General features: G+C 45.2%; 2 protein-coding genes across 2 annotated transcripts; one reads left to right on the top strand and one right to left on the bottom strand.

Annotated features, from left to right (window-relative positions):
* Positions 1-10,488: 10,488 nt before the first annotated feature.
* Positions 10,489-13,885, bottom strand: PNRC1 (proline rich nuclear receptor coactivator 1). The gene is made up of 2 exons (XM_019537738.1): positions 13,401-13,885; positions 10,489-11,580 (listed from the first exon to the last, which is right to left on the bottom strand). The coding sequence occupies exons 1-2, from the start codon at positions 13,773-13,775 to the stop codon at positions 11,140-11,142; spliced, it is 816 nt and encodes a 271-aa protein (XP_019393283.1). The 5' UTR covers positions 13,776-13,885; the 3' UTR covers positions 10,489-11,139.
* A 273-nt stretch (positions 13,886-14,158) lies between these two features.
* On the top strand, positions 14,159-14,758 carry BORCS6 (BLOC-1 related complex subunit 6). Its single transcript, XM_019537739.1, has one exon. It carries the CDS (start codon positions 14,292-14,294, stop codon positions 14,673-14,675), a length of 384 nt encoding a protein of 127 aa, XP_019393284.1. The 5' UTR covers positions 14,159-14,291; the 3' UTR covers positions 14,676-14,758.
* Positions 14,759-16,610: the final 1,852 nt, after the last annotated feature.

The following is a 16,610-nucleotide window of genomic DNA, read 5'->3' as shown; positions in this document are numbered from 1 at the left end:
TGGTGATGTTTAGGCACCTAAGTCCAGAACAAAAATCTAAAAGAGCTCCATCCTGCAGCAACCTAATTCTGGAGGCATTTAAACTCACTAGGCACCTCCCTGTTTCATTTTAAATTTCCTGAGTGCCTGTACTTCTGCTCATCCAGAATTGCCCTGGTCTGAGCAGGTAGGGGCTTAGCTCCAAGCCCAGTTAGGATTTAAGAACTAGACAGAGCAATACTTACGTCCACATCGCAGCTCAGTCAGGTAGGTGAATTCTAAACACTCCTAAAAAATGCTGGCCGGATTGGCCCCTTTATAAAATGTGACAAGAGGAGGTGACAGTTAGGGTACCTACCTATCATAGGTTCTCACAGAATAGCTGAATGATTCAGAGCTCTTACCCAGAAAGTGAGTGACCCAGCTTCCATACCCACCACATCTTGCAGGGTCCAAACTGATATTTCTCACTGTCCAGAAAGATGTCTTAATTGCCAGCTGACAGGCTAGGCCAGGCTAGGTAGTTGCACCACCCTCCATCCCTGCATGGTAGCATGGCTTCACATAGAAGAAGAGAACTAAAGATTCAAGGGGCCAGAAGAAAACACAAGAGGAAGTCTGGTTCTGTAGTCTAGGGATAAGTGTACTCATTTGGGGGAGTGGGGTGGGGTGTCCTGGCTTCTGCTTGGCTCTTTTGGCCCTGCTCAATTATTTTCAGGAAATGGTTCCAGGCTTTGCATTCTAAGTAGGTAACCATGCAGGCTACAGCAGTTAGACACCAATGCTCTGAAGATTTGGACTTCTTACATCTCTGCATAGCATCTCCTGTTGGTCAGCTCCTGGTGGGTCCCTGCTTAGTTGCAGCTTTTTAGATCACTTTTTGAGATTTAGAAATCAAGATTTCCACTAAGCTCTGGATTCTGCTCCATGGACCATAGATCTAAGAGATGCACATTGCAGCTTCTACCTTGGAGGAGTCTAGGTCCATTTCATTTGACACTAGGTGCCCCAAACCAAGTTTTAGACAGAAGTGAAATGCCAAAGTCTAAAGTGACAATCCTGAAAATCCTTTTTGAGTTGCTGCCTAACCCCACAAACACGCAAGTCCCAAGGCACCTCTTTGCCTTTAAAATTCTGTAGGCACCTAAGGTTTTCTTCTGCATTTGTTCAAAATTGCCCTAAGGAGAGCAGCTCAGTGCCCACCTCACACCTGATTGGGATCTAGAAACTAATGGTTCTTGAGTGCTTCAGTCCAGAAGGCATTTGCAGAACACACCAACAGGATTAGGCTTCCTAGAGGATGCAGATGAAGCCATTAAAAGAAACAAAAAACCCAAACAAACACATAGCCGGATTAGGAAGTATATACCATTTGATACTGATTGATATGCAAGTGTTAAAGCACCTGTTCAGATCTGCATCTCATGCGCTCAGAATGACAGGCTTCAAACCCTTATCTTGTTATCTGCCAGGAGAGAACCCCAACCAGGCTATCTGCTATTCTGGGTGAAGGCATTCTCCAACTGTGCTGCTGAATTTGTGCCATTACAGCAAAAGATTTCAAGATTAATCAGACCAAGAATACAAAGACATGGAAACATAGTAGTTTTGGCATTCTTCTGGGAAAGAGGAATCTTGAATTTCTTTTCCCCAAGCCAAAGACTACCTACGTATTTTGCATTAAACAGGCATTAGATATGTTTGTGCGTGGTTTGTTCTGGATCTAATTCTGAAGCATTTAACTTTCTCCATATACTGTAAAGATACTAGGCACCTAATTCAAAGCTGTGGATTTCACTCCTGGGACCAGGTACTGCAGCAACTTCACTTTTAGGTACACAATTCCTATATTACATCTAGTTCAGTGAATAGTGTCCTGGTTAAACAGCCTACTGATGGCCACTGTTCCATGTTTAGGATTGTGTCTCACTAATCTATCTAAGCATCTATACATTTACTAAGTGTGCCTATACAATCTTCCTTAGCTTAGTCTAAAATTCCCCTAGTGATTAAAAAAAATTGAGCTCTTACATGAGAAGTGGAAACATTGCAGTGACAAAGCATGCGCTTCCAACTGGGGTGTCTCAAACCATCTGTACAACTACACTGATCTTTTCAAAATGTACGATTTAATGCTTTCACATACTATAGTCTTTTTTAAAAATTGGGGAAAAGATGGGAAAAATGGCAGTGATGTGCCCATTACATTAGTACTTAAGAGATCCACAACCAAAAATTATACCAGTTTCTTCTAAATGAGTCTGGCTCTATAGGTACTAGACAACCTCTTACAAAGGCCTACTTCTGAAATATCCATACTTGCAAGAGTAAGGATTTCCAGAATCAGATTCTAGATCTGAAACAAAACAGTTACGTTTCAGTGAAGAGTTAATTGTTAGTATGCCTGAACTACAACAATCGTCTCTTAAGTTTCTTTTAAGCTTAAACCAAATTTCCTGGTTTTCTATTTGGGGTTTTTTTTAATGTAACAGTCTTTTGAGCTTTTAAAAATTCCTGTAGATTAGTGATAAGCAATCTCAGCCCGAACTCTAGTTTAACAAGCTTCTAGTATCTGAGAACATATCTGAGACTTAGAAATTTAACTAATCTTTCTAATTTGAAGTAGACTGTGGCTTATGAAAACTGACGCCTCTTTGGACAAGTTAGTCCAGTGGTTCTCAGCCTTGCAGACACAAGATACACTGTGTTTGACTCGAGGGAACCCTCCATAACTTTTGTGAATTGAGCAGCACCCCATTTCAAAAACAAGTTTATTACAGTGCTTCCCTTCATGCAGTGAGGTTAAAAAGTCAGGGTGAGGCATGTCAAAGATCAAAGTCTTTGATTTCAGATGCCAATGGCAAAAGGTCAGAGACAAAGGGTCAGAGGCTAACACAGCAAACTCTGTGGTTGTAATTTATCCCTCTGTATTAACAGTGTTGCATATACACACCCCTCTCTGTGCCTCATTTCAAATCACTTGAGTTCCCACACTAGAGAGAGAAACTGGCCTTGACGGTCCAGCACAAAAGATAAAGTACCTATAGTAACAAGATTAGCTGACTTTAGTAAAGTTGTAAAATTAAATATACTATGCGCGCCATCCTGTGACCAAACAGAACCAGTACCACCCAAGTAAAAATAACCCCCCTTTTTTATGAAACCTGAGCAAACAAAGCAAGCACAAGTGCTAACTCATTATTTACGATTGGCATATAGTAATTGGTCACCTGTGAAAAGTATAACTTTGAAAGAACTTACGCCCAGAGCAGAGAGCAGAAACAGAGAGCAGAGAACGGAGAACTGTGTATACACTCAAGAAGAACAGATTGTGCACAATGAATGTTCTCTCTTCTGCCTACGTATTTTTTTTTTTGGCGTACCCCATCTCGTCTTACCGGTCCGTTTATCTCTTCATCTTTGATGTTATCTTTCTTACCAAGAGCTCTTAGTAATCTGCAGACTGCAACGGCTTATATGAGTCGCTCAGAAGCAACTGTCTTATCATGTTACCCAGCATTTACAGGGTGGGTATCTGCATGCTGTAACTGAATAAATCAATCAGCTCCTCTGCCTTACGCTGCAAGTACATCAGAAGCGTAAGTAAAATAAATCTTTTGTGAAAACATCACGCTGTGTTTAAATCATCCTGACTCCTGCTCACCATTATCACCCCTCCTCGCGCCAAGTCAGTCGTGCCGACCCAGGCTCGCAGGTCAAGGGTGTGCCGGCGTTATGGGGCGCGACAAGGCAGAGAAGGACTGAGTCTGAGCCTTCACTTATCTTCCCACACCTGCTTATCTCATCTCTCTCATGACACCTTTCAAAAAGATCTTGCAGCAGCCTGGGGGGCTTTTTTAGCACCTTGCTTGAGAATTCCCGAATTAGTCTATAAGGTGCCACACTACCCTGTCATCTGCCTAGCTTCAGACTAGCAGGGCTAACTACCTAGCTCTTCCTTGTGAGCCACTGAACAAATGTTTTTCTTCAAGATGTTTAGATCCGTGGTCCTCAACCTTTTAGCCTGGCAGGCCAGATGAGTGACACAAGGAGGGTCTAGGGGCTGGATCCACAAGGTTGGCACCCAGACCAGGCCCTGCACATCCAGATCCTGCCTTGTGCCGCCTGAAGTAGGTCCCACACACCTGGATTCCACCTTACAAACCTGGATCCTACCCAGCACTGTCCAAATTGGGCCCCACATGCCCTAATCCTGCCTTGCTCTGCCCAGATTAGATCCTGTCACTTGGATCATGTCCTGCATGCTCAGAAGCTACCTACCACCACCCAGACTGGGCCCTGTAAATCCTGCCTAGCACACCCAGATCGAATCTAAAGGGCCTAGATCCCTCCTCATGCTGCTCCCCACTACAGCCAAATTGGGCCTTGTGCCATCCTAGCCCCGTGCACCAGATCTAGCATGCAGGACTATGCTATGCAGCCCACTATCCAGTCCTTTGTTAGATGAACAAACAAACTACCAAGCTGCTTCTCAGGGTCTAGCTTGTGCCTTATCAAGGCAATGACTTATCCTTGCTACCTGTATTTAATGCGGTTCTACTTGCTCCACAAAGAATGGTTAATTTTTCATCTTAGATACTAACCCCATCTCTTGTCACTTAACTGTTAGCCTGTTCAGGACCTGCCTACACACATAATAGGTTCTTCTGTATTACAAATAACCTGATACCTCTTAAATAATTGAGTTACTAAGGCATACATTAAAATGAAAATAACCCCAAAGCAGCAACAAAGCAAGCAAAAGAAAAAAAAAAAAAAAGAGTAGACATGTTCTTACTCTTCACCCATGACTAATGTCAAATGTTTACACTCGTTACTAGACTTACAACTGGCTCATTCCACAGTATAGGTTTTAAACATGGTTGTAAACTGTTCCTAACAGAAGACATATTATTAAAACTAGAATGTGGCCAGGAATCCAGGTTTATTACAAACACAGAAAAATTCACAAAAATCTGGCCAGAACATGGTAAAGCTGCTTGAAGTGGGAATGTGTGGCAAATAATTAAATGGATCAACCGAATTGAAAAATGATGTGACCAAGTTTACAAGCTGTATATTCTACTTATGAAGATAGCAGAAAAGATCGGAATCAGCAGCTCTTAGGAGACACTAGCCTGGGACTGTTCAAGTGCATGTGGGATTTCTAACCGTTCTTGTGATCCTTCTGCCTGTTACATTAGTAGTCTTAGACACCCTTGCACAAGAAGCTAGCCAGTAATTACTAACAAAGTTGTCATCTACCAATATGATAATTAGCCTGTTAGGAATTATATTAAAACCGAACAATAAATATGCTGGAGTTGATACAGGATGGTAAATGCAGAAAGACAAGCTACCCTACAAACCACGGCACAGAACACCCCACAAGTCCAAAACTACCATCAGACACACCAAGGGTACACTATATGTGCACTTTAATGCATATTAGCCTATTTTAACATGCATTAGTGTCACAAAAAACTGTGCGCTTTCACTAATGCATATTAAAATAGACTAATGCACTTTTTTTAGTACTTCAGAATATAGGTATTAAATTTAATGCACATCAGCAAACATGCATTAATAAACATGTAGCTGTTCCCCCCCCCCAAAATAATCAAGAGTCATGATCTCAGATATTGCATCTACTGAGAATAGTCACAACACCCACTCCACCAACATGAAAAGGCCTTTACTTGGCATGGACACTCCACCAGAAAAATAGATCATATCTTTGAAGGAGACACAAAAGTAGCCAGCAATAGCCTACTACAACACAGACAGAAGACTCCCATCAATCGCACTTCCTAATTATTACATAGTCATAGAATCAATGAGTTGGAAGGGACCTAGACAGATCATCTAGTCTGACCCCCTGCCATGGGCAGGAAGGAGCACTGGGGGTGGCAGGGGTCATAAGACCCCAGCCAGGTGCCTATCCAGTCTCATCTTGAAGATCTCCAGGGAAGGTGAGAGCACCACCTCTCTGGGAAGCCTATTGCAGGCTCTGGCCATCCTTACAGTGTAGTTCTTCCTAATATCTAACCTAAACCTATTCTTGCTCAGTTTGTGGCCATTGTTCCTGGTGACCCCAAGGGGGGCCCTGGTGAACAGACTTTCTCCGAGTCCCTGCTGCTGGCCCGATAAGGTTGTAGGCAACAGGATCCCGCCCCCCCCCGTCTCCTCTTGCAGAGACTGAAGAGATTCAGGTCCCTCAGCCTCTCCTCATAGCGCTGGCCATGGAGGCCCTCAACATATGAGTGGCCTCCTCTGGACCCTCTCCAGGTTCTCCACGTGCTTCTTGAAATGCGGCATCCAGAACTAGACACAGTACTCCAGCTGTGGCCTGACCAGCGCCACATAGAGGGGGAGCAAGACCTTTCTGGACCTGTTAGTGATGCCCCTGTTGATGCATGTCCCACGCTGGACCCTATAAGAAGGATCATCAAACAATGATGATTGAAAAAGATCAGACTCTGAAGGAAGTAGTCTCCCACTGGGCAACCCCCCAAACATAGCCCAACTCATCATAAGAAAAACTCACCTCCAATAAACAGATTCCAAATAGGATACAATGCTCTCTCAGCAATGCAAAACATGTCGACACAATCCTGGCACCACAGCAGTGAACAATGCCCACTACAAAACCACCAGAATCCACAGATCCTACACATACACATCAACAAATGTGGTCTCTCTTATCAAATGTACTGGATGCCCCCTCTGAAACTACCTGGGTGAAACTAGACAGGAACTATGCACCAGAATGAACTTAGGAAAAAAAATATATATATACAAAGACAGAGACACACACAAACACTAGCAGAAGCCCATTTTCCACAGGACAACCGCTCCAACCCCACAGCACTCATACTCGAAGGGAATTCAAAAAACACTTTCATAAGACCACTTTAGTGGCTTATAGTTCACTACAACCTTACCAATACTATCATCTCCCTCCATGCCACAGATATAACTATCCCCCTTCTTAAAGGTCTGTCTGCAACTAACTAGACTGCCCATTCTACTGATCTTGTCTCATAGCTTCTGGTTACACTTCTTCATTCCCAGTTCACCCTCTGCCCCTGCAGCAGATGGCTGTATTTTCATGGAGTGTTTTTTTTAAACTATTTAGCCCACCTTGTGTCTGCTTCTCCTTCAGACCTGAAGGACACTTGATTTTTGAGAACTTATCCAACAGCTCTCCAAACTACAGTTGATTCAGTAAAAGAGACCACAAAAAAACCTTGCCTCTCAAGCCACAAAGCTAGAAAGCACATGGTGGGGAGAAAAGAAATGATGTGATAATCAGAAACTAGGTGGAAAAAAAGAAATCCTAAATGTGATTATACTGAATTTGAATGTATGGCACTGGATAGTTTTGCAAATTAAGAAAAAAAAATACTGGTTACATAGACCAAATTCTATGCTTTGACCCTGGTGAGTTTGATATTCCTGCCTAGAGCTCATCTGGACCAGATCTGGACCATGAAGTCCTCAGATGCCGAATCTGGCCAAGATCACAGAGCAGTGGCGAGACTGGCAGAGAAAGTAGCATCTGTAGTGGGAAGGACAGGACAAGTCATGGCAGGTCAAGCGGCCACATAAATGAGCCGAGCTGTGCTGGCACAGCCCTTTCTTGCCCTCCTGCTGCGATTCATCAGCGAGCTATGCCTATTGCTAGCCACACCCCTAACTTCTGGTAACCTGCTGGGCCAAACAAAGCAGCCCCACAGCCTGAATGCAGTCTGCATGTTTGTTCGACACCCCTGGCAGAGAGGATTCCATTCACTAGAAAGAACCAAATGCTGTAATAATCATCTAATTGTCATCCCCCGCCCTCTTTTGTCCGATTCATCCAGCCATTCTTAAAGATGCAAGAAATAGCTGTATTCAATAAGTATTTCTGATCTGTACTAGAAAAGAGGCTGGACAATACAATTCTCTCTCGCTATAATAGGAAATCTTTCTACTTCAACATAATGTAGTTACAAATCTGTAAGTCTAGATAACTTGTCTCCAAGCATTTAGAACTGATTGAGAATCTTCACGTCTTAGACATTAAAATCTCTGAATCCTGGGCAAGTTCCACAGACATGGAAAAAGCTGATGTTACACCAAACAGTCATAAAATGTAACGAGATGATAGAGATAACCATCATACCAAGTAGCATGACATCCATCCTAGGAGAGGCAGAGGGAACAAGTCACAAAAAGGCTATAAGATGCATCTAATAAAGAGGTCAAGTAACTGATTCTAAATAAGCTGAGGAGGTTGTTTTCTGGAAGATAACCCTTGATGTAATTTTCAGATGCAATAACATTTGATTGCCAAAGTAACTGTAGATTTAACATGCTTAATCTTATGCGAATCAACACATTTAGTATCACATGACATTCAGATTAGGAAAAAAAAATAGGCCAGAATTCAGTGTTTCTAAACCAGCTAATCTACAGAGTAACTTTAACTGAAGAATCCCTACTCCATGGGTCACTTTTCTGGGAACCACGGGGACATTTGTCCTCAGTGGGGGTTGGACCTGATGATCTATTTAGGTCGCTTCTGACCCTAAGTATTATGATATAATACCATTCAATAATTATCTGAAAGAAAACAATTTCTGGCCAAGTTGGTTGATGACAAATCAAAACAGGTGTTTTCTAAAGAATAATCTAGATCAGATGGTAAAACTGGGCATAATGAAATCTATTTTTATAAAGAAAAATTGAAAAGGCAGTAACTGAGAATATGATGTCAGAAGTTAAATGTGACAACAGAAATCAAATGACTATGGGCACATCTACACCACCTCCATCTCATGCCTAGAAGCATCTCTGTGAAGTACCCCATACACATGCAAACTTCTAGGTGTGCAAACTTCCTAGAAATAAGGCAACTTATCTGCCTCAGTGTCCTTGAGTGCATGCTGAAATTGCATGGAAGGTTTTGTCTTTTGTGCGTTTAGCAGAAGGCACTCTGGGTCATTCTTACTGCAAGAGCTAGTGGTATGATTCAGAGCAGCCCCCAAGGCACAGCAAAGAGGCAGTTAAACAAGCCCAAATAGTCTTAATACTTGGGTCAACACTGCTTACACTTTTTTTTCCGCTTTTATAGTTCAAGAAGAGACATGATCAGTACTGTATATTTAATAAATACTTCTTGTGAAGAGCATTTTTTCCATAAAAGAAAGCAATGGAAATTCTCTCTCCCTACACATCTTAACTTTGAGGAGAATCCATTTCAGGACACTTTTAGATAGATTGTTCGTTTAAGTAGAGACCTGAGGTCTCTGGTGGAAGTAGTGAAGATAGCATGCAGGCAATTTTAACTGATAAAACAGAACCCCCAAACATATACCAGTATATACCACTTATGGCTGTAAGATTAGAGACATGGTGGTCTAGTAACTCTTTTGCTCTATCCCAACTACAAACCTAATACAGGCAGTCCATGACTTACGTTTTGAGTTCCAACATTTCACACTTACGTTTATAAAACTGACACTGTTTCAACTATGACATCAGTTTAGACTTTAAAACGCTTGATCCGACACGATGCCATGCCAGTGAACAAATTCGCTGCCTCGCCCATCTCCCTGAAGAACATCTGTCCAAACGTCCTTGGACACTTTAAGCAGACAAGACTCCAGAAAAACCTGCAGCCAAGACCCCCAAGAAGGCTCCAGCCAAGAGCCCTTCAAAAAGTCCAGCAAAGTCACTTCAAAGAAGTCCTTCCAAATCAGTATGATTGCCATTTACAATATAAATAAAATAATGTAACTATATTACTCATCTATAATTGAGTACAAAATTCTGGGTTATTTTTGGTGAAAATAGGGTATGGGGCCTTGGTTCAGGAACCAACTCCCCCATTTATAACATTGCAACTCTGAATCAATTTTCCAATGTTTCAACTTACGACACAATTGGTTCCTGAAAACCACATCTTAAGTCAAACGACTGCCTGTACTACCAATCAGGTTCAAATTTTGAATTCCACTCACTTCCCTTCTCTCTAGTATAAATAAGGACTGGAATATATAGTAGGTCAAGTTTTCAGGTGTGCCTATGAATACTGGAGCAAGTTCAACTTTCCATTCATCTAGGACTACACGCACCTACTCTTTTTCCTTGCACAACTTGTTTCAGCTACCACAATCACACTGCTCTTCCTACGGTGCTTCAATTCTAAGTAGATTGAATGGCTGTTCTTATAAGAACTGTTAAATAGTAATACAGCATTGTTTTAAATACTGAATTCATAGTCCCAAATGCTCAAGTTACAGATGGACAGGGGTTTTCCAATTTTTGTTTAACCAGTAAAAGTTTTAAAGCCACAATCAAGCTTCAAATCAATTCCTGGTATGATAAATAGCTAAAGATAACACCATGAATATAATTGGCTAATTATGTGTGTGACAAAATCTGTTACAAGCAGTAAGGTTGTTTCATAAATAAAAGCAGTCAAATCTCAAAGTACAATACATTCATCCACAAGACGCATACTTAGGGGAGGCCAAATTATTTTATTTAAATTTTTTTTAGTAACCAATTCTGTTTCTGGCAGAAAGCTCTGCTCCTTTTTAGGAAGTCAGTGCTCAAATTGATGAATTAAAATTTTTTCTCAAGTCCAAATTCATTTTTATAACAACAGGATAAACAAGAATTCTAGTAATTGTCTGCAGAACAGAAATTCATGTTTATGTGAGAACTCCACATTTATAATGGATTGTGCCACAGAGTGTAAAACTACTTTCAGTAGTGCATCAATAAACCATTCACATTTGATTCTGAACTCTTGAGATTAGAAAGCTGTACTCTCCTTTCAAAATCTCATTACCTTGTGCAAGTTAGTCAAGTCTTCATGTGTCAAGCACACATTTAAAGTTGTCCATATTATATATACACAAGACACCTACCATTTGGGCAGTGCAAAATACATCCTTTCATAACAAAACTAAAATGTACCTCTCAAAGTATGAACAAGAATATACACATAATACATGTTGTACACTATTTACACAACCATAAAAAATATAATACAAGTTTTTGTATGCAATGGTACGACTTGACAGTCTTTGCACTTCATGTTGCAACAAGGCATATTCAAGTTTCCTGGATGGAGCTTTCTTTGTCACTGTTCATAGTTCTTGGAAACTATGCTTGAACTTTCAGGAGAGTTTTTAAGTGGACTGCCATCAGCTCCCTATTTTGGTCAGAATATTCAACAGGGCATCCCACCCAGTGACGGGGAGGTTTTGGAAGAACACTGGGAGATGGTGGGTCACTAAACTTTGCCCCAGCATAATTCTCTTTTTGGTTCACTTCAGTTGGAGATTCAGGTTTCTTGGACTTTGCATTTTTAAAGTTTTCTGTGTTCTTAAGTGGCTTTTTCTCCTGCTTTTGAATTATTTCAGATGATACAGAATCTTGCCAAAAGTTCTCAATTTTTTTTGCAGAGGTGATTTTAGTTAGTGGCATGTTACATTTGTTCTTCTGTCTGCTTATCTTTGGTTGTTCACACAGGTGTATACTGTGAACAGGCTGGCTGTGGGAAATGGCAACCTTCTCAGACTTTCCCATCTTGTTCTTTAAGAACTGTAGAGACAAATAATTCATACAAACACATGAATCTCTCTTAAGGAAAAAAAATCTACACCAGTACTTAAAAAATGTATTATATACTAAAATGTATTATATACAGTTTCACTCTGAGAAAGAGGCAATGCTGTCTTCTCATTGTTCCTTGTATTGTGTAATAATGTCGTTCCCCCCCCCCACACACACTATAACCAAGACCAAAATCCCAAATGACTGGTTTCTGAGACATATTGGTACATACTCTATGTCTAAAAAACACAGATGACTGGTTTGAGGCTTATTGTACCAAGTTTTAATATGTACTGAAACAGGCTAGGTACATACAAGTTAACCTTGAATACATTCATACTCCTGCTTTAAGTAGATGATCATTGGTAGGATCCTACAATAAAATTTTGTCCTGGGTAAAGCAGTAATCTGTTTTTTTTTAGACAGGTAAATCACTCCCATGACCAAAGTCAACAGCAGTAGTAGTAACCCCTTTGGCACAACTCCCAGAGCAGGGAGGCAAAACTCGCTTGCGAGGTCCATAGATTGTAATGCAAGGTCTTAGTAACCTCACTGTAACGTAGCACATCATCTCTCTTCCTGCCTTTTAAAGGCCTCTCAGCGAGGAGGATAACGACACAGGGGCTCCTCATTACAAAAAAGGGGAAGGTCTAGAAGGAGGCTGGATGGCTTGTTTTAACTTAAGGTTTTGCAACCATTTTAGACCCAAGACACTCCTTGCTAGGCTCAAGGTTTCCCTCGCGAGATATAAAGCAGCCCCTGGAAAGGGCCAGCTCTTAAGTTTTCACTCAGGTTTGACTATGGAAAAATACTAGAGCAACCCTCCTGTTTCAACGAACTCAGAAAGACAACAGCCAGGCTGAACCATTTCAACAGTATGGATTCCTACATGGAGAGACGCAGCTAGCTGCATTTGTCTAAGTGGAAGGCAGTGTAGATATGCACCTTAGAGACTAACCAAAGCAGCAGATATCCATCCATTCATATCTTCTTATGGGGAGGTGGAGCACTGGGAATGGTAGCATGGGTAGGGGGTGCACACCAGTCACACAAGAGAAACAATCACTTCACACCAGGCAGGATAGCTTTGCACCTTGCAAATACCTGCTTTGGTTAGTTTTCATCTATACCCACCTAGGTAGACATATATAGGTAGAGTCAGATGCAAGTACAGATATAGATACATGTAGCACAAACTTGGGTGAGCAGAGGAGGCTCGCTCTGTGACCTGAGATCCTGACAAAGTGAGCCTCTGCTCACCACAGCTTGTGTTCTACACATCCACTGACAGACATCTCTCTGTAGGTATACATGTAGATAAACGTTTACCAACAGACACACAGGGCACATGCTCTGGCAAGCAAAGGCTCACTTCATCGGGACCTCTGCTTACCAAGATAGCCCAGCTTCCTAGAGCTTGTGCTATTAGGTCTACGCCTAGAACTGTCCGCAGATAGGTCTACATCCTTTCCCTCCCCAGACAGACACAGATGTAGCCGGCGGCTTTGTTTAGTCGGCACAGCGCGGTTCTCCCCTACGCGGTACCTGCCCCTGCCTGAGGGGAACCCCCCGCCCCGCCATAGGGCGCGGCGCCCGGGGCACGTCCGCCCGCGCAGCAGGCTAAATCTGGCTGTTGCTGGGCGCGAGGCCCGAGCTCATTGGCTCCCGGAATCCGCCAATCAGCGCGAATGGAACCTTCCTTTCCCCCCTCTCTCCCTCCCACCCCTACAAACGGGCGTAACGGAAACTTCCCCTTCAGTGCCCCCCCCCGCCCCGCGGGAGGCCACGCCTCTCCCCTCCTCCCTCACCTCCTTCCTGAGGGCTTTGCCGGGCGCCGGCCGGGGCGTGGCGGGCGCGGGGGGCTCCTCGGGGCCCAAGCCAGGGGTGGGGGGGCGACGGGCCGCCAGCGGGGGCCGCCGAGGCAGGCCGGCGCGGTGCTGCTGATAGTGCTGGTAGCGGGCGGGCAGGATCCCCGCAGGGCCGGCGCGGATCTTGCCCTTCCTCCGCCGCACTCTCTTCAGTGCCGGCCGCGCGCCAGGCCCGGACCCCGTCAGGCAGCAGCCGCCGCCGGGCTGGTTCTCGCAGTTGCTGTTCCCCCGTCGGCGGCGCCGCGGCTCCTCGGGGCCTGCCGAGATGTGGGCGAGGAAGGGCGGCGACAGTGACAACGGCGCGGTGGTCACCATTGCGACCGGAGCGGGTCAGAGCGGCCGCTTGGACGGGGGTGAAGGTGCCTGAGACGCGAGGCCACCGGCCTCTAAGAGAACATGGCGGGGGAGTGAGAGGAGCGAGCAGCTGCTCCCCAGTGTTGTTCCCCGCGAAGGGACCGCCCCCTTCCACCCGCCCGCCAATGGGCGCGGGCGGCGCGCGCGAAGGCCGCCCCTCCGTCTGGGCGACCACCAATCGAGAGTGACGGGGGCGCGCCCGCCAATCAGCGAGTACACAAACACCGCGGGGCCCCGCCCACTTTCTCCCGGCCGCCATTCAGGAGCGACACAAACAGCGAAGGGGCCCCGCCCACTCCCTTCGCCCCCCCCCCGGGGGGTGCTAGTCAAGGAGCACACGAAAAGAGTGGATGACGTCAGGCTGGGGCCGAACTTGCGAATCAGGAGCCAGCTCGGCCACGCACCTCCGCGGCACGGCTGCCAATGAGAAGCACGAGCGGGCCCGTCCCCTTCCCCCGTGGCAGCTGCTAAGCAGCCATGGCGGAGGCGGCGGTGGCGGAGAGCGTGGAGCGGGAGGACGCCCGCGAGCGGCCGCCAGAGCTGATCCCGCCCGTGGACCCGGAGGCGCTGGCGGAGCTGGCGGCGCTGGGCACGCAGCTGGCGGCGCAGGTGGACGAACTGCTGCGGAGCCTGCGCGCGGGGCTGGCGGCACGGACGGCGCTGAGCGTGGGCTGTATCCACGCGTACCGCGACGGCGCCGAGAGCTTGGGCGAGGCGGCGGACGCGGGCGTGCGCGCTCTGTACGCGCTGGTGGCGCGCTGCGAGGAGCTGGACCGCGCCATGCAGCCCGTGCCCGCGCTGGCCGCGCGCATCCGCTGCCTCAAGGGCGCGCTCGACCGCCTTGACGCGCTCTGCAAGTAGCCGCCCCTCGGCCCCGGCCCGCCGAGCTCCTGCTTTTTACCCCCGCGCAGCCGATCTAATAAATTGCTGGTGTTTTGAAGCGGGCTGTGGCAGTGCTCCCGTTCGTCCCCTCTTGCCTGGGAAGCCGGGGTGCGCCGGGGGAAGCCTTCCTGCCTCTGAGCCTGGGGGCTCTGCTCTGCTCTGGCCTGCTCTGCTCTGCTCTCCCTGCAAGCTGCTGCCACCTCTTTTTCCTGTGCTAGACACCTTAGATTAACCGGGGAGTTCAGTGTTTGCTGAGCTGTCGTTCAGCTTGGCTGCTGCGCTCTTCCCTGGTGGCCTTCTCTGAGCGAGCGCCCTCCAGCCACCCTTTCACCTCACTCTTGGCAGTAGTACAGCCGTCCTGACCTGTGCGGGACTTTCCATGGGGTGCTTGGCAGCGCGGGTTGCTCTTGCCATGCTTCTCACCAAGTTCTGCCTGCCGAGCTTGCGGTGGGAGCTAAAGTCTCTTTCTCTTCCTAATGCACCTGCTTTCAGTGGCCAAGAAGGTGGCTTTGCGGCACCTTACAGCTGAGCGAATGCATCCCTGTGTTCCTTGCAGCAGATGTGTTAGGCCAAGCCAAAACTACAAGTGCTGGAGAATGATCCTCCTTGCATTCTTGGGGCAGGTGTGCCTTCTGGCAGGATGGAAGGCTACATTAGAAACTAGGTGAGACGTTGGAAGATAAAGATTAGAAATGAAACTGCCTTCCGAGCATTAGTTATACTTCACCGTTGTTCAGGGAGAAGCTAACACAAGACATGGATGTAAGGATGTGGGATTTTTTGCTAATTACTGGAGTACAATAGCAGCACCTGTGTAGCTCTAGCAGAAGCATTAATATAGGCTGAATAACATTTGTGGTTTTTACCACAGTGTGGTCTGTAACAGCTCGCATTGGGTCAAGACAGGGCAGAGGTACAATAGCGGCAGGGAGATCCAAGTGTTTCAATAGCTGTAGTAGGAGATGATAATAAATTCATGAAGAGCATCTGCAAGCAAAAGGACTGAATTCTGAGGGTGGTAGAAAATAAGCTGTCCTATCCTCTTTCCCTTCTGCTACACTAACAGGTCCCATTTCTGGTGCTTTTGTGTGGTTACTACACTACTTCCTGATATGGAGAAAAGCAACTCAGACCTAAAGTTCCCCAGATCATTTCTAGACTGTCTAGCTTTTGCTTTCTCAAACATGAAACCAAGTCCTTTAAGAAACCAAAATTACCTTATTAATTCTTGGTGCATAGTAGAAAAAATCTTGCTGCTGGATTACAAAGCAGCAGCAGTTATTGACTATGATTTCTAGCAGCAGCTACATTTCCACCTTTTTCACCACCAGCCTTACTTTATGTTTTCAAACCGGGCCTCAGCTGGCTTTGTTACTGAAATAAACAGAAGATGGAAGCTAAAGCCCTGGTGTTGCAAACAGTACTGTACAGCTGCCCGCTAACAGACCTCTAATTACCACTCACCATGCCAGTGAGCTAGCTGACATGAAACTATTTCTAGCACATACAGATACTAGTTACTGGATAGTATGCAAAACAATACATAAACAAATGTGCTTTGAAGTTAAATTTTGTTTTATGTAATTTTTTTATTTCTAGCTGACTTCATTGAAAGTTCCTACATTACAGTGTTTATTACAAGTATAATTAAGTGAATATGCAGGGCAGGAGTTTTTCATCTCTTACAAATTATTAGTATGAGACAGGTTAATAGGTGAGCTTACAGTTCACATTCTCAAACTACTGATTTATTCCAGTGCAATTTTCCATCCATCTATTCTGTAGAATAAAGACTTGGGGGTCATCATTGACCACAAGATGAACATAAGCCTCCAATGCGATGCTGCAGCTAGTAAAGCGACCAAAATGCTGGCGTGCATCCATAGATGCTTCTCGAGCAAATCCCGGGACGTC

This window comes from Crocodylus porosus, unplaced genomic scaffold, assembly GCF_001723895.1.
Source record: "Crocodylus porosus isolate Cpor-Errol unplaced genomic scaffold, CroPor_comp1, whole genome shotgun sequence".
Lineage (NCBI taxonomy): Eukaryota > Metazoa > Chordata > Crocodylia > Crocodylidae > Crocodylus > Crocodylus porosus.
This window is presented reverse-complemented; position numbering and strand designations above follow the sequence as displayed.